This window comes from Bufo bufo, chromosome 3 (genome assembly GCF_905171765.1).
Source record: "Bufo bufo chromosome 3, aBufBuf1.1, whole genome shotgun sequence".
NCBI lineage: Eukaryota > Metazoa > Chordata > Amphibia > Anura > Bufonidae > Bufo > Bufo bufo.
Window position 1 is genome coordinate 153501569 of NC_053391.1, and position 19784 is coordinate 153521352.

The following is a 19784-nucleotide window of genomic DNA, read 5'->3' on the forward strand; positions in this document are numbered from 1 at the left end:
CAACACCGTATTAGTATGGTGTTCCTAATAATTCTTTAGGTGAGTGTATATTGGCTAAGTGTCTCAGATTTTATTATATCAGACTTTGTCCATATATAATGCTTGCATCTACTTTACTAAGTGCATTATTATCTTATATCTGTGATTTTCTTCAATAATATGGCCAGGGACATCCGCACGTTTATATATCATACCGTGCAGGATGTTTTTATCTTAGTTTTTTCTGTGATTTTTTTATACCTGATTTATAGCAATGTTATGAATTAATTAGGAACAAATTTAATTTCTTAGCAAAGTTTGGCAAAGTTGCCAAATCAAATTTTTCAAAACTTCGCTCATCTCTAATCTAAATAGCTGCAATATTCTAAGAAGAATGAACATTTTATGTAGCTGTCATACTTCACCAAAGTTCCTACACCAAAGCTTATTAATCATTCTGGCTGCCTGCAGCCACCACTAGAGGGAGCTTGCAATATAACCGCATAGTATTTATACAATGCACTCTATAATAATACAGTATGCAGTAAGCTTATTAACTGTCTCCAGTAGTGGCTAAAGGAATTTTAATATTTAACTCAGCAAATTACTCAAGCTTTACGCCATAAGAAAGCAAAGTGTATCTGAAATGCTGTCAAAAGATGGCTACCCTGTAAGCCAATTTTAGATACATTACTAGTAAGACATCTACTGCACATATTTGCACATGATAATTATGGCACATACTTGGGAGCAGAGCTCACTCCATATGTAGCAAATGTAGGCTGTGTTAGCTGACACCCACCTCCAGTGACTAGGTTCAGAGGTAACTCTTATCCTGGCTGTTTAGTCCCTCGAATGCCATGCTCAATAATATCTGAGGCACCTAAATGGCGAGGCTCCACCAGTCCCCTATCCATCCCTGCGAGTGGTTGCCATGGATATTTTAGTCCGCTCATTACACACTGCCAGAGACAGTGTGTAAAAGTATAATTGTAAAAGTGCAATGCTACAACACTGTGATCACATCTTCAAATGCCCTAGTAAAACTGTGAAAATAATGTTTAATAAAGTCTTTGAAAACAAAAAAATAAAACCCTAAAACAGCTCCTTTGATGGGGAAAAAAAGTTAAGGTTGTCAAAAAGCAGTTTTCAACAATGGTGGGATTGTGGTTTTTTTTTTATTCCAACCTACAGTATGTACATACAAATATTGTTTTTTAAAGATTATCAATACAGCATATGGTGTCTTAAATAGTGCAATTAAAAAGTACAACTTGACCCTCAAAAACAAAAAATGTTCACAAGAAAACAAAAAATGATAGCTCTTGGGAGGATAAAAATAAATAAAAAAAATATATAATTGGCTGTGTTCTTAAGGAATTAAACAGGTTAAAAACATGAACTTTAGTTTTGGAGCTTTGACCCTTATACAGATATAATGTAGCACAGATGGTTGATTGAAATGAGGTTAGGTGGAAATTCTGTTGAAAAAATGCAACTATTAATTCATTATCAATAAAATTAAAAGCTCTTATAATAAGGGAGTCCAAATAAAGCATATTTAAATGAATCCTAAATTGCGCCATCTTACACTTAACACCATAACATAAAAAGTCTAAAAAAAAGTTAATTAGGGCAACGCCCATTATATTAAAATATAAAGAATGGTCCATTTCAACATTAACACTTAGTTATCCCTAATTTTCTCTTTTCTCTACAGCAATCAGGGTAATAGAACATAGTGAGATTCATTTTTGGCTATAATGCTAGTATTCACATTTTACAAAGTAACCCATTAAATGCATATAAAATGTGCACATCAGGACATTGAGTCCTGAGAGGTGGTTAATCTATAGTCAGTTTAGTGGAAGTACAGTAAAATGCCTTTTTACTCTCAGCAGGTTCCACTTTCAACCTATAAGAGGTCAGGTAAATTTAGAGAACAGTTTGAGGAAATTTCAGTCTTTTATGCAGCTTTCACTCAGAGGGTCCAAACTTCCGTATTCTGAATCAGATTGAATGGAGGTCTTGCGGCAAAATATTCATGCCAGAGTACAGTTTATGCCCAAGAACATGAAAAAGCAAAGCAAAGAACTGAGCTTAATGGTAGTGTTTTTATAGTTCGGTTTTCCTAGGAACTCGACTACACAAAATATATTAGTATCTTTTATACAGGCATAGCAAGCTATAATTGTGAACTATTACAGACTGGTGCATCATATGTGGGGGATCTTTATAGTGCATTAGTACACTTGGACCATATACATTCACAGCAGTATGCATTATTGGCTTGCAATGTAATGCCGGATTTAGAAAAACTCCTAGGTCTGGCCAAAAATATTTCACCATCAATCATGTGGAGTACATTAATCGCAATTGAAGAAATTATGTATGATTAGTAGCCAGTAAACTAAATATTTGACAAATACCAATGTGGTATGACTACAGTATGAATATAAGTGTTTGTACTACTATTCTAAAATATTTTTGAAAGGAATTCTGAGCCAAAATCGATCTTACTCTATCGATCTTACTCTATCTATCGATCTATTGATCTATCGATCTATCTATCCATCTTAGCTTATTTCAGCCAAACCAAAGACTCCTAAAAAGAAATATGAGGAGAACTTTGTGGTCTGGCTTGCATGAGCTAATTTGAAGACTTATTTCCCATGTAGCATTGCCTAACAAAAAAGTCTCTGTATACCAACTGGGGCTCTTCAATGAGAATCAGTGCACTCACCAATTATAAGTTGTGTATATTTATTTATACCATGCAGGAAGAGCAGTTGTGTAGGAAGACTGGATATAGGCATGAAAGAAGCAAAAAATTGTGTTCTCTGACTAAGCTTTGTTGCTAGATAAGACCTACAGTATATACTCTTTGGCATGTGTTTGCTCAGAAAAATGGGTTTTATATAAGGGTTCAGAAATGTGATGTGTGATATATTACAAGAAAACACTTTTAAAAACTTACCACATACAATAATAATATAATAGAAAAAAAGAAACAGTATAGAGAAAAGTATAAACAAGTGCAAATGTCTGTGGCAGGCATGGGATTTGCCTGAACATTAAAGAGCAGTAAGGGTCAATCCTGGTCTGAAGCCTTCAATGAGGTGAGAAGTTGATATATTTTATAGCCAAGCTGTTTCTTTGTGTCTTGCATTTTACATGTTTCTATAGACTTCTATCCTGTTAGTCATGTGCTTTGACAGCTTGTAAGTCCCTATTACTATACCTTTCATTATTCACCGGACAACTTGTTGCACTTAATAAATGGTGTTGTCACAAGCACAAATGGTGTTATATATTAAAGCATGGAAATTCACAAAATGCAAAAATAATGGGATCAAAGAAACAATAAAGGCTAACGATAATCCAGTGAAACTTTTAAAACACACTACATAAAAAAAAAGAATCCGATAAAATAGAAAAACTGAAAGGTCACCTAGGGAGAGAAAGCATAATATATATCACTTCTACAATAGGCATCTTACGAAATGAAAGTCATTCGCTAATCGACTCAAAGAAATAAATACTATGGCCTTTCAAAATCTCGGCTAATACTAATTAATCTGGTTTGCAAAAACGGAAGCTATTGTTTCTGAGGGATTCTTTGCATCTGCTGGTTATAAAAATAGGACAACATTCTTGTACAGCTGTAATCACTTGCACAGCCTCATTGCTTAGGCATTATTAGCTCAGGACAGAAAATAAACAGATTTGACCGAATTGTGCATAATTTGAGATTTAAAATGAATTATTTCTCAAGGTATGAAATTACTGCATTCATCTCATGTTCCCACAGCCCACTCAAACATCCTTGACATTTAAATACACAAAAGTGCCAAATGTGGAGAAATGAAATGTACATGCTACAATAGTGTTTTCCTTTAATACTCCTGAATGTTTCTCATTTATATTCTGTGTTTTCACAGGAATTCCACGTACTGCATGAAAGTTTCAATATCCTTGGCAGTAGGGGACAATGACACTGGATTTTGCTATAACTCCAAAATGAAATACTTTGAAAAAGCTGAACTTAGCAAAAGTAAAGAAATTCTATGCCCAGAGATAGAGGATTTCATTATGCCATACAGGGAGCCAGAAATCAAGTGGTACAAGGTACAGTACAAGATAGATTTGTGTTACTTTTAAGTATAAATGTAGCAAGTTGTATAGTCAGCACCGTAAGCCAAAATGTCAATTTTGCTACAATGTATTTGAATTTAATATTTTAGGTTCTGTTCATATTAGGGTTTATATTTATACTGTAATGAACCCGAGGACCCAAATAAATTTAATGGGGTTTATTGCGTTTCAATATTTTTGACAGAAAAACATTAAAAAGTATTGGAAACTGTAATAGAAACACATAATAAATGTGAACGAAGCCTTAAATATGTTTCCAAGTCCATGGTTGCTTTTATCTGGCTCCTGGAGACTGTGGTGCCTCTTGAAAAACTTATGTCCATCTGCTTCTCCTTGGTGCCCTGGTTTAGTTTGTCTATCCTCTGGTTCATAGTCTGTTTCCTTCCAGGTGTTTGGGCAGGGTTACTTGGTCCACTGCCTCAATGGTGAAGTGCCCCCAAGTGACACCTCATTGTTTGGTCACATGGCACTTGGGGACACATTAATGCTGAAGTCAGTCATTGGCTGCAGTGGTGCACATGATCCTGGGCTGGAAGTAAACAGATTGTGGGCTAAAGATCATCAAAATAACCTGGATGCCAGAAAGGAACAGTGGGGAGCAGGTAAGTATAAGTTTTTGAACAAGTACCACAAAGTCCAGGGGCTAAGTAAAAAATGACCATTATCCTGGAAACCTCCATTAAATGGAATAGAATAGTATTCCTTATAAGAATGTTGTCACGGCTTCAGTTAATAGGATTCATGATGACGTAGCTGTGATTTATAATGATCTAGTTGGCACATCCATCATGATCTATTATAATACATGTTGTTAGCCCATTGGCAATATAATTCTGACCATTCAAAAGCAATAAAAACCTGGTAGAAAAAAAATATATACAATTGTGAGCAGTTATTTATATAATATAGTATATGTCCATATTTATTTATCATGATTAATATGAAATCTTGATGGACATTCGAATAAATTCAAATAATAATATTTTCTAACAAGGATTAATGAACTGTATATTAAATATCAATCTTCAATGGCAATCAATTGAGTGCACAGTGGTTAATGATTTGGTATTTTATTAAAATGTAATAAGGGGCCACTTAATATGGTGGATTTGGTGATCTCTGTAATGGGGACACCCCTTTGCTCGGTTTTCCTTCTTTTGAGGGATATCTGGCTTTCACTGTGCTGAAGACCCATAACTGGGGCTCCACGGTTATTTTGCATATTACTGTTCCCAGGGAGCTTTGCACTTTGTATTGCTGTATCGAGACTCTTAAATAAGGCTCCACAGTGTTTTCTGTAGCTGGTCTGCCTAAGATAAGCTATTTTTTGTTTGGGTTTTATTAAAATGGGAATTCTAGTCAAATACATTTCCAAATTAGACCAGTCTACGATATTGGATGACCCCTACTTTCTAGAATGAAAAGGTTCTACATAATCTTCACACCCCTTTGGCACTGCTCAGAAACTGATGTTTGATAAATATCTGACAATCCTTTCAAGGCAAATGTCCTGGGAAATTAATGAAAATCTGATTAGAATTAGTTTTAGATTTATAGTAACAGTAATCTATGAGCAGTGTCGAAGAGGTTTGAGATATCTACAGAGCCTTGTATCCTGGAAATTATTGGCGGTCCAAGATCATAGCCATCACCAAGGTGACAGTGTCCCACATATCTCTCTGTCATTTGAAAAGATTATTTTGAATGAGTTTCACCTTTAATCGTTCTGAGCACAGAAAGACACTGAATTTTAAGATGGGATAAAAATGTGTTCTCTTTAGTATGAGCAGAGCTCTCTTATGCTAGTGGTTGAACTTTGAAAGGCCATTGTCATAATTGTTGTTTTTAAAAATATTGTTAACCCCCTAATAACTCTTAATGGGATTACAAAAACGTATCTCATATCCATAGGATAGGGGAGAAATTTCTGATTGGTAGGGGACCGAATGCTGAACATGACAATGGTGGGGACAAGTTGTGTATTGGCCCCCGGGGATGAATGCATGGGGGTTCCTGAGTTTATAAACACATCACAAGGTAGTCTGTGAGACCCCTTTGACTCAGGTGATCAAAAGATATGTACCTGAATTTCCTCCAATCATTTATCATTGATGTGGTATTCTGAGGCCCTGTTTTATGCATTAGACATTGTACAGGGTACATATAAAATATGGTGTCAGTTATATGATTTTGGGTCATTTATTGTTAATTTTGTCTTTAATTTGAGTACATCAAAAAGTATTTTAAATTATATAATGAGTTTTAGTTTATGTTTTTGTAGTTTTTTTGTTATTTTAAATCCTGTTATGGGATTACTATTTTATAAAGGTATTGTAAATGTAAAATGTATTAGTAGGCTATAGGCTAATCTATTATGCCATTTGTTTTTATGACATAGGCTGCTGCTAGAACAACACCCATGTGCCCTAACAGTAGGACACACAGGCCTAGGGTCATATTAATAGGTAATCCCTGCAAATTGGGGTTCTGCATCACATGCCATCAAAAAACTGTGGATGGTCATTAAGTGGTTAAATGATTAAATAATTTATTTGAGATTAGAACAAAAATCTGTTTGTTCTTTGATACCAGCGCCATCCTTGACCATGACTTGTTTTTGGTATTGAGGCTCAGCCTTATTCACTTGAATCAGACCATTTTTCTCTAATCTCACACAACCCTTTTCATGCTGTAGATGTCTTTGCTATTATTATTATTATTATTAGTAGTAGTAACAGTAGTAGTAATAGTAGCAGTAGTAGTAGTAGTAGTATTTATGTATGTATTTATTTTGTGTGCATGTGCAAGATCATCTTCAGCTGCTAGCTACTGTACTGTTTCTTTTACGTTCGGCTTTTCAACATTAGTTTCTGTCTGTGGTTGCTTCCTTTCATATTGTTGCTGGTCAACCGCATTTTCATCAACCTGTCAAAGAATAATTATCTTTTACCTTTTATACATTTATAGAATATAATGGTTTAGTAATTGGTTCATGGCAGTGCTGCATTTTGTATAGAATGTGTTTGCTGTAATAAAGTAAAAAGAGCAGCAAAATAGGGACTAAAGTCTAACACTTTTATATTGCCTAAGAGAGATACAATCCCAAGTCATTTCACAGTTTAAATGGATTCAGCCTGTAATGTTTTCTCCTAAAAAAAGCAACAGCTGTAAAATATTTACTTCTCATAGAGAAAATATGTGACATATAACATAAGATATATACTCACATACAGTATGTACTGTATGCACATAAAATGCATTATACAATTGGAATAGCTTTGTTACTTGTTTTGTAAAGTGATTTTGGTAGTTATTAGAAAATATTACAGCGAGCCAATGGTTAATAGGAAAATATTAGAAATAAACCAATTTGTCACAAAATTACAGCTCCAATTTATTCTTCACTTCCTAGCAAAGAGACAGATTACTAGTGTTTAGGTATTTGGAAAGGACAATTGAGCACATGTCAAAACTGATAGCATTCTGAAGTTTGGTAAAATAATTTTTAAGATTGTCCCATCTCTCATTTAACATCCTTATCTTAATTGTCTTGAGATGACTCCAGCCATCCAGGCTTGTATAAACCTGCCCCATATAAGGCCAATTCTTGATAAGAATCTGATGAAAACCAATCAAGTCCTTATTAAGCACACTGAAACAGGAAATTAGGAGATGATCATATCAGATTGCTTGTCCTGTCTTCGCTTGAACTCTTGCAATTTCACAAATGTAATACTGCAACAATTTAAAAAGTATTATAGAAGTATAGAAATAATGTTGATTTCTTCCCTAAAAAGGTATAAGTTGTCCAGCATTGTATCAACTGATGCAGATATTGTTATGTGCTTCAAAGAATGACTTGATTCTGTTACTTGATTATGCAATAAATAAAGCCTATATGTGTCTAGCCTATATAGAGCCACCCAGACCCTATTAGGGTGTGTATTCTGTGTGTCTCCATGCAGTATCCTAATCCCCCTGCATGTCCCCATGCGGAATCGTAATCATGATTGGTACTAAGTATACATCCCATGCACCCAGCTGAAAAAATATGATCCACTACTCAAAGATGAGCAATATATCATCTGATCATAGCTAGGCACTGCTGGTCACCACTGGATCCTCATTCACTATAATGGGATTTGGCAGGGATCTGGAGGGTTTACAGCATAAATGCTGGCTTTATACCAGGAAAATACAGTAGAAAATTAAACCTGCCAAATTCATTTATAGTAAATGGGGATCTGGTGGTGCCCACCAGTGTCCAACTATGTCAAATCCAGTGTACTCCGGTAGTCTGTTCATCTGCTGGATTAGACTACTGGAGGACACAGCAGAGATGTGAACCTAGACTTACATCATATACTATATTAGGTTGCTTCTCTTTTTGCTATTAGAATCATATAAACTGAATCCTATAATAGAAGCACATTCCAATGTACTTTACATTGAATGCTTGAGCTAAAAAAAAAAACTTAAATACTAATTCCCTGAAAATAAATAGAAAAAGGTAAAAAAACAAAGGTGATAATTTATCTTTGGAAGTGGTTTTGGTGTAAGTTTTAAGTCTGTCTTTGCTTTGTGAGGATGTGTCAAATTTATTAAATGGCGCTCCATAATAATATATTTAGAGCAAGTCCAATGTGGTGTATGCCTATGTCTGTAAAAGTATACCAGGGGAATGCCTGGTGTGGAAATGCAAATTTTTACTACTTTTTAAAAAGTTGTGCTTCATTAATGAGACTTGAAGGGATTGTGCAGCCAATAAAAGATAATGACCTTTCCTTAGGATCAGTGGAGGTCTGACTCCTGTCTCCCCCGCTGACCAGCTGGTTGAAGAGGAGTTGGTGCTGGTGCGTGCATTACTTCCTCTACAAGATTACACTGGCCATTGTCTTGCTTGCAGCGTGGTATAATTATAAGTGCTCGTCCCATTCAAGTGAATTAAACACACACTTTTAATTACTCTGAGACAACGCGCAATGTAATCTTGAAAAGGAAGTAGGTCTCACACAAGCGTTGCCTCCTTCTTCAAACAGCTAATCAGTGGGGGTACCAGGAGCCCCACTAATCAAATATTGATGAACTATTCTGAGGATAGGTCATCAATATACACTGGCTGCACAACTCCTTTAAAAGCATTCTAATCTGAAATCCTGACCTACAGTGCTTTTTACTCCACTATTGACTAAATGTGGCAAAAATGCACACCAAATGTTGTATGTGGGCATTACTTGCAGTTTTTCTACACCATAAAACTGGCATAGCAGATTTGATAAATAGAGATGTCACGAACATAAAATTTTCCGTTCGCAAACGGTGAACGAGAATTTACGCAAATGTTCGGGAACGGGCAAACCGGGCGAGCCGCTAAAGACTTCAATAGACAGGGACTCTTTCTGGCCACAATAGTGATGGAAAAGTTGTTTCAAGGGGACTAACACCTAGACTGTGGCATGCCGGAGGGGGATCCATGGCAAAACTCCCATGGAAAATTACGTAGTTGACGCAGAGTGTGGTAAGTTGAATTCGCAATGCAATTAATATAACCTGCATTAATCGCATTGCAAATTCAACTTAGAGCTAAGTTCCTAATGGTTGTATTGCTAGAATTGACGAATATAACGAATATAGCACTATATTCTCAATCTTCGTTATATTCTAGCAATACAACAATTAGGAACCCAGCTCTAAGTTGAATTCGCAATGCGATTAATATAACCTGTATTAATCGCATTGCGATTACAACTTAGTCAAATTTGTGACACTGCAGCTTCAGAATGAATCTAAGATGGATGCTGTCCTTGGGAGGGTCTGGGAGGGAGGGTATGCTGATTGGCTGGAATGTGTCTGCTGACTGTGAGGTACAGGGTCAAAGTTTGCTCAATGATGATGTATAGGGGGCGGACCGAACATCACATATGTTCGCCCACCGCGGCGAACGCGAACAAGCTATGTTTGCCGGAAACTGTTCCTTGGCGAATAGTTAGTGACATCTCTATTGATAAATGATCCCTAGAATATTTATATTGAAAAGATAATTTTTTCATGGTAAATTGCTGGCTAAAAAATTAGATGACACTAATAAAGGTGTAATTACAGATAAAGCAGTTATGACATCTTTTCAACATTCATCTTGAATGACAATCACTTCTCAAGAAAATTAGTCATAAACAAATCATCAATGATTAAAATCCAGTATACCGTTTAGAACTTTACTGGCTTGCAATTTGGGAGTTGAATTCCTTATTAAATATAATTCACATCAAAATGTAGCCTAATTTGTGTTATTTAGTGTCTTATTGTATAAAAATGTTTCTATGTTGAATTGAATCTTGATTAAAATTAATTGGTTCATTGATTTCTGTAAGAATAGCAAAGTGCCTGCAGAATATTATTATAAAATGTACAGTTAGGTCCATATATATTTGGACACTGGCCCTAAAAGATATTGAAGTTTAGTTGCATAATGGACGTGGACATAAAGTCCAAATTTTTAGCTTTCATTTGAGGGTATCCACATTAAAATTGGATGAAGGTTTAGGAGTTTCAGCTGCTTTATATGTGGCACCCTGTTTTTAAAGGGACCAAAAGTAATTGGATAATTGACTTAAAGACTGTTTCATGGGCAGGTGTGGGCAATTCCTTCATTATTTCATTCTCAATTAAGCACTCGATAATCACAAAATAATTACCATGGTGAAGAGAAACCCCTTCACAACAGCCAACCAAGTGAACAACACTCTCCAGGATATAGGCGTATCAATATCCAAATCTACCATAAAGAGAAGACTACATGAAAGTAAATATAGAAGGTTCACTGCACGGTGCAAGCCACTCATAAGCCTCAAGAATAAGAAGGCTAGATTGGACTTTGCTAAAAAAAACATCTTAAAAAACCAGCACACTTCTGGAAGAAAATTTTTGGACAGATGAAACCAAGATCAACCTCTACCAGAACGATGGAAAGAAAAAAGTATGGCGAAGGCATGGTAGAGCTCATGATCCAAAGCATACCAGATCATCTGTAAAACAAGGCGGAGGCAGTGTGATGGCTTGGGCTGCCAGGTTCACTGGGTCACTAGTGTTTGTTGATGATGTGTCACAGGACAGAAGCAGCGGGATGAATTCTGAGGTTTTCAGAGACATACTGTGTGCTCAAATCCAGCCTAATGCAGCCAAACGGATAGGTCGGCATTTCATAAATAATTAAAAAACTAAGTAAAATATATAATAAAATAGAAATAAAAGAAAAAACTAATAAAAATAAATAACATTCACGCCAACCAAGACATAACCATAGTTGCCCCATTCCCATAAAACTATACTTATTATATATCAAAATGATTGACACAAAATAGGGAACTAATTAGCAAATATCTAAAACATATTTTTATACTTTTTTCCAGGAATGTAAAGCAAAGACCTGGAGGCCCAGTATAATACTGAAAAGGGACACTCTAGTCATCAGGGAAGTAAGAGAAGATGACATTGGAAATTATACCTGTGAACTGAAGTATGGAAGTTTTTTAGTTAGAAGAACGACCGAATTATCAGTAACAGGTATTTGAAATACATTTTCATTTTTCCTATATAAGCGGCAACAAATGTTGAATTTTTAATGTTGTTGTTATTATTATAATGATTATTATTATTTTTATTTTTATTTTTTATTTTATTATGATTGATAAAATATTGTACTTATAATAGTCTGTGTTCCAAACAGCAATGACAGATTTGTGCAATGTAATGATTTTATTATATATATTGTGGGGATTCGCTCTGGTAGTTAGGACTAGCGGATGCAGTATAGAGGCAAAGTACACAGTTCTTGAATCAAACAGAGGTGTTTATTCACACATTGGTATATAGCAAAATGCAATAAGGTGTGTCACAAAACGCAGGTGGCTTGGTGTTTGTTCACACACAAGGAAAGTCCATAAACAATAAAAGTCACCTTTTCTCCTGGGTGTTAATTCACATCCTGTTAGCAGTTCAGACTCATCAAGTCCATAGGTGGCCTGTTCGCCTTTAGAGGGGCCTGAGTCTTCCAGCCCGGCTCAAACCTCAAATCCCAGCACAGCCCTCAGTTCATAGCACACAGACTCCTGAGCTCCACTGTCAGAGGGAGGTAAATCCACCACACCTGGCAGTGCTGGCTGGTTTTTATGCCTGGCAAAACCTGGCCTGGAACATGGGGAGTAGTCACCCACCCAGCACTTTGACTACTCCCAGTAAGAGCCATCCCAGATCAGCTATGACAGCCATGCTAAATCTCATGGTGTCAATTAGCAATAGATGCTGCTGACACATAAAATACCATCTCTTACTTTACAGAGGCCAGGAACCTCGGTGACACATACCTTCCATCCATGATGATTCCAGGTACCCTCTTACAATATATATATATTTTTAGGCAGGCATGAAAAAATAGAGCAGCAATGACAGATTTGTACAATGTAATGATTTTATTATATATACACTGCTCAAAAAAATAAAGGGAACACTTAAACAACACAATGTAACTCCAAGTCAATCACACTTCTGTGAAATCAAACTGTCCACTTAGGAAGCAACACTGAGTGACAATCAATTTCACATGCTGTTGTGCAAATGGGATAGACAACAGGTGGAACTTATAGGCAATTAGCAAGACACCCCCAATAAAGGAGTGGTTCTGCAGGTGGTGACCACAGACCACTTCGCAGTTCCTATGCTTCCTGGCTGATGTTTTGGTCACTTTTGAATGCTGGCGGTGCTTTCACTCTAGTGGTAGCATGAGACGGAGTCTACAACCCACACAAGTGGCTCAGGTAGTGCAGCTTATCCAGGATGGCACATCAATGCGAGCTGTGGCAAGCAGGTTTGCTGTGTCTGTCAGCGTAGTGTCCAGAGCATGGAGGCGCTACCAGGAGACAGGCCAGTACATCAGGAGACGTGGAGGAGGCCGTAGGAGGGCAACAACCCAACAATAGGACCGCTGCCTCCGCCTTTGTGCAAGGAGGAACAGGAGGAGCACTGCCAGAGCCCTGCAAAATGACCTCCAGCAGGCCACAAATGTGCATGTGTCTGCTTAAACGGTCAGAAACAGACTCCATGAGGGTGATATGAGGGCCCGACGTCCACAGGTGAGGGTTGTGCTTACAGTCCAACACCGTGCAGGACGTTTGGCATTTGCCAGAGAACACCAAGATTGGCAAATTCGCCACTGGCGCCCTGTGCTCTTCACAGATGAAAGCAGGTTCACACCGAAGGCATTGATGCTATGAACTGGCCCGCCCGTTCCCCAGACCTGAATCCAATTGAGCACATCTGGGACATCATGTCTCGCTCTATCCACCAATGTCACGTTGCACCAGAGACTGTCCAGGAGTTGGCAGATACTTTAGTCCAGGTCCTTGTGCCAGAAAAGTAGAGCGTTTTTAGATATTTTGTCTGTGGATGTTTGAAGCATTTTTTTATGTGATTTGTACCATGCTGGTCTTTACTAATGGATGGACAGATCTTTTGTGGGCTGAGCTACATTTTTAGACCAATTTGTCATTTGTGACTTTTAAATAAGTTGCAAAAAAAGAGTTAGATAATTAGAGTTCAAATTGTGACTTTTTTTGAACTTATTTAAAAGTCACAAATGACAAATTGGTCTAAAAATGTAGCTCAGCCCACAAAAGATCTGTCCATCCATTAGTAAAGACCAGCATGGTGCAAATCACATAAAAAAATGCTTCAAACATCCACAGACAAAACATCTAAAAACGCTCTACTTTTCTGGCACAAGGCCTTTCATTCCTTACTCTCTTGCAGTCTTAAATTGTGCTCATCTTTAGACTGTCAAATACCTCCTATATGTTGACTCAGTTCATCTCAATTTTTTGATGCATTTCTTGGTACATGATGGTACATGTATACCAGTGAAGTAATGCCCCTTCATTGTACAATTCACAAAAAATGTATAAAAGTTTCTAAAACATTTAATAAATGTGGTGCAAATATGCATGTATGGCAGTATTATTGCACCAGAATTTTGGAGCTTTTTGTTGACTTAGTTTACCTCAACTTTTTGGCACATTTCATAGCACATGGTATTATATCTAAGCCATGTCACAAAAAGTGTGTCTAAACAGTTAATAAATATGATGCAAAACAGCCTCAAAACAGCACCCTAATAGCATAAAAATATTTTAAAAAGTTATAACAAGTTAACCAAGACAAGTAGAAAATAGCTACAAATTGCCTGATAAAGATGAGCATATGAGTTCTAAATGAAACAAATTCATCTGAATTTTCCCCCAAATATCATATTCCAGCTAAGCCCCAATCTGTTGTGATTAAATGCTGAAAAATCTCTCAAAATGGCAGCCTCCATTTCAGGTCAGAAGGGCCATATTTTAATTTGACAATAAAAACCACCAGCACAGTGCGTTATTAAAAAGGGTGTTTGTTACCATCAGCTGCCACGCATTTACCCATAGTCATATACACTCACCTAAAGAATTATTAGGAACACCTGTTCTATTTCTCATTAATGCAATTATCTAGTCAACCAATCACATGGCAGTTGCTTCAATGCATGTGGTCCTGGTCAAGACAATCTCCTGAACTCCAAACTGAATGTCAGAATGGGAAAGAAAGGTGATTTAAGCAATTTTGAGCGTGGCATGGTTGTTGGTGCCAGACGGGCCGGTCTGAGTATTTCACAATCTGCTCAGTTACTGGGATTTTCACGCACAACCATTTCTAGGGTTTACAAAGAATGGTGTGAAAAGGGAAAAACATCCAGTATGCGGCAGTCCTGTGGGCAAAAATGGCTTGTGGATGCTAGAGGTCACAGGAGAATGGGCCGACTGATTCAAGCTGATAGAAGAGCAACGTTGACTGAAATAACCACTCATTACAACCGAGGTATGCAGCAAAGCATTTGTGAAGCCACAAACGCACAACCTTGAGGCGGATGGGCTGCAACAGCAGAAGACCCCACCGGGTGCCACTCACCTCCACTACAAATAGGAAAAAGAGGCTACAATTTGTATGAGCTCACCAAAATTGGACTGTTGAAGACTGGAAAAATGTTGCCTGGTCTGATGAGTCTCGATTTCTGTTGAGACATTCAAATGGTAGAGTCCGAATTTGGCGTAAACAGAATGAGAACATGTATCCATCCTCTGATGGCTACTTCCAGCAGGATAATGCACCATGTCACAAAGCTCGAATCATTTCAAATTGGTTTCTTGAACATGACAATGAGTTCACTGTACTAAAATGGCCCCCACAGTCACCAGATCTCAACCCAATAGAGCATCTTTGGGATGTGGTGGAACGGGAGCTCCGTGCCCTGGATGTGCATCCCTCAAATCTCCATCAACTGCAAGATGCTATCCTATCAATATGGGCCAACATTTCTAAAGAATGCTATCAGCACCTTGTTGAATCAATGCCACATAGAATTAAGACAGTTCTGAAGGCAAAAGGGGGTCCAACACTGTATTAGTATGGTGTTCCTAATAATTCTTTAGGTGAGTGTATGTCGCTGTCTTTTTGACATTACTAATGCTATCTTTGCATTGCTCTTGAAAGAGGTTGGATACATTAATAGGAGACCCCAGAATATCAGACACAACTTTTGAGGACAATCTGAGCACTTTTGAGTTGGGGCAAATTTATTACTACCTGAATCAAATCCGCCGACTGATTTGTTAGAATTGGAATTAAAACAAATTTTAAGAAATCTACTTATCACTGTTGCCTGATTATTAAGGCTCAGAACAAGTGCAGTATTTAGGGGTTACAGATACCTTGTAGGTCTAGACACAAACGGAAGTGAGTTAAAGCTAATAGTGTTGAGCGAATCAAAGTTGACAAAGTGGAATTCGATCTGATTGTCAGACAAAATTTGATTCGCTGCAAAGCTGAATTTCCTATGCTTCTTGGTAACAAATTATTTTTCCCTGATATGGCTATAAAAATGTAAAAAATCATACTTACCTCATTCATTTGAGCGGGTAGCTCATTAAAAAAAATTGTACTTACCTCATCCATTTGAGAATGAAGAGGCCATCTTGCATGAAGATTGCGCTCAAAATCTCGTGCACAATATTGTCATGCACTGCGTGACATTTTGAGCTGGATATTTAAGCAAGATGGCTGCGGCAGCTTCTCCACACTCAAATGGATGAGGTAAGTACAATTAATATATATATTTTTTTTATGAGTAACCCCTTAAATGCTTTAAAACTGATCTCAGATGCCTTGATCACTGATAAACGCAGCATATGAGGGGTTTAAATCGCCGTTCCCTGTCATTGCATCCACTACTTACAAATAAAACGTGCTTTTTAAGTAATTAATCACAAACCAAATTGTTTTTGTAAAATTCGGCGAAGCAGCTAAATCTAATTTTTAAGATCTTGTCTCATGTCTAATACCTAGTCAAATTGCACAACTTTGAGAAAGTTCAGGACAAGCCCTATAATTTAAAAAAAAGAGACCGAAAAGAAGGAAAATTCTTAATAATTAATTTGGAAGGGAAGAGCGGTATAAGTAACTGGCATAGCAATATATAATAAAGTATTTACATTATGGGCTTCACGTACATTCACTGCGTTACTGTTTACCTCACAAATCCAACCATCAGCCGTGTTAACATTTTAAGATGTCACTGCAGAAATAACTCCTCTTTTTCCAGCGACAGCAGTTTATTTATGACAAGTTGAAATACATCCTAAGCTCACAATTTGCTGCACAGAACATTTTAGCATTTCCAGAGATCCATCACTAACCGCAATAACATGCATAGAAAAATGAAAGTTGCCACTGCTTGCATTCAGGCTGGCTGTTATATGCATTTCTCAATGTTACACTAATAAACCAAGATCCTTTGATAATGGTGGGTAATACCTACCTGTCAGATTAAGGCAATTGCTCTAGGTTGTGAAATATATGTGAGAAATCAATCATGGTCTAGGAAATATCACATTTAGTATCAGCTTCTGATTTTGTTTTAGTATGTAAAATAAATTCATTTTGCGGCCGCGGGTATTTAATTATCGTCTAGCGATTAGACAAAATAGCACCCATCAATCTATAATTTTCAGCTCGCTTCTAATATGTTGCTGCTAACAAATCAAGTCTATTTTTATTCGATTCATATCAGCCTTGCTGTCAGGTACATTGTACTGCAAATAATGTATGCATTTAGGCAAGTACAGCAAGCATGTTCCACTATCATCAGAAGTGAATAGATGGAGTCGATGTAATCAGAGAAATCAAAAGGGCATCACATTTGTGAAGAATAATATTATTATTATTTATTTATTTTTTTTACTTTGACTCAATGTTTAACTGCAATGATCATTGCTCATACAATATCTGGAAATGTTTAGTAATTGAATGGGTTCAGCAGTCAATCAGTTTAATAGGATCATTGTTAAGATCTTTCTACTTGGATTTTTATTTCACAAAATGGACAAATGAGATTTTGCTAATTAATCATCTCACTTAGTATTTGCAACTTTTTGACACATTTTGACATATATTATCGGAAGTGGTATTTTTGCACCACCCTCGCCACTTTCTGAATGGGGCGTGGTGAGGGTGGGGATTGGGCCAACAGGTCTTGCCACTTTTACATTCATTTGACCCTGTTTTCAGGTGGAGATGGAGTTGCCGTAGATTTCATTCTAACACATGCCCTGCCTGACCATGCACCAGCATCTAGGCATAAATTAGGTGCATCTCCGGCAGCATGGGAGAATTCAATTGACTTCCGAAAAATGCCTGTCTTTGATAAATCTTCCCTTAAGAGTCTTAAAAATGAGCTGAGTTAAATCTCTGATAATAACCACTTCTATGAACAAAGCCATGTGTTTCATCAAAAGAAATGTTCTCACCAAAGGTCCAACATCATCCATTGCAGATTACATTGCAAAACCAACTAAAATACCTAAAGATCTACCATATTTATTAGAGTGACTTGGGCTGGATGATTAATTTGGTGCATCATAAGATCCTTAGGCTAATTTTAGATGAGTGTGCTCAGTGTAGAAAACACACTCCGTGTGGGAGCATAAATCTCCATTATGGACACTGCTTCTTTCACAGGACCACATGGCATTGTAGAATGTTATGTGTTTCTGTCAAACCTTGTATCCACTGAATTGTACTGACATAATGCCATCAGTATAATTCAGTAGATGCAAGGTCAGGCAGAAGCACAAAGCATTAAAATCATTATAATGTTATGCGGTCCTATGAAAGGAGTGGTGTCCATAATGAGAACTAAAGCTTCCACATGAAGTGTGTTTTCAGCAGTGGACAAACTCATCAAAAATTAGCCTTAGATCTAACTTTTTACCACCTTTTAGTTTAGCTATTACAGTAGAAAAAATTACTCAGAATTTTGGCATTTTTTGTTACAACTCAAGCTATGCCCCCTTTCTGACAATCCGCACCCACTAACTCCTCCAAAGTCCAGCCCATGCCCCCTTAATAATGCCAACTACATCTTCTATTGAGGCCTTTTTCACATGTCAGTGAAACACAGATGTGTGGTCTCTATGAACAGCACTTGTACCCTCTGACTTTATGTGAATTCACACATCAGTGGTTTTCTACCGACTATGGGTTAGTGTTGATACCATGGAACCATGCCCTATTTTTTTCTGTGATTACAGATCCCTCATGTACATTAGTCTATGGGTAAATGAAAACCAAGGACACAGCATGGATGCCATCTGTGTTTGGTCTGTGGTTTTCACTATCACTAGGAGATGCTCAGGAAATTATTTTTTGGCCTAACAGTGTCCGTGGAATATGGATGACACATGGAGAGCAAAAAATGGACATATGGACCAAACACTGATTCTTCATGAACAGCTTCATGGATGAGCCACTGACCATCTTCTCATAGGTGACTACTTGGCCTAAAAGTGGCAGCATGCATTCCCATGATCATACAATTAGTGATAAGCGAAGTATCAAAAAATTTGATTCGGTTGTTTCGCAGAAATAAAAATAAAAAAATCTGCTTTCTGATTAAGTAGTGGGAACAATGACAGGGAGTAGCGATTGTGTCGCCACCCAGCCGTCATTGTACCTCTTAGATGCCGCATTCATAGCTGATCACGGCATCTGACAGCAATATTACAGTGCATAAAAAAAATCATACTTATTGATTTGCTCGCAAAGGGCAAGCAGTCGCCATTTTGATTAAGCATCTAGTGTTAAATCTTGCGCGGCCTGTGATGATATCATCATACTGGCCGGCGTGGTGGCATCAAACTTCACCTAACATGGGAATTTGTGTGAGATTTTCAATCAAGTGGCTAAATTTGTAGCATATATGACTTGCTTAGCATGTATGGTGTCCACTATGTGGCAGAATTTTCAATGTACAAACATACAAATATATGATTTGGAAGAAAAAATATATATATTTCAAGGAAGATTTTTGTTTTGATTGTAAATAAAAACATATTAAGATTAGATGGTTACACGTGTCTTTACTGAAATACTCATCCATTTTGACTTAATGTTTCTATAGCAACTAGTTCTTGTAGAGTTTTATACAATTTGTCATCTTTTTTGTAGTCTATTTTTGAGTATTCTGTTTATCAAGAATTTCTATAAACTTGAGACAAGCATTTTGGAATAAG

The 19784-nt window shown here is 37.0% G+C and overlaps 1 protein-coding gene across 1 annotated transcript in view; it reads left to right on the plus strand.

Annotated features, from left to right (window-relative positions):
• The window catches only part of IL1RAPL1 (interleukin 1 receptor accessory protein like 1), a 1020597-nt gene that overhangs the window by 244704 nt on the left and 756109 nt on the right, over positions 1 to 19784 (plus strand). The window contains exons 4-5 of the mRNA XM_040422155.1: positions 3921 to 4107; positions 11544 to 11697. Of these exons, the coding sequence (XP_040278089.1) occupies positions 3921 to 4107; positions 11544 to 11697 (341 nt within the window). The remainder of the gene's footprint in view (positions 1 to 3920; positions 4108 to 11543; positions 11698 to 19784) is intronic.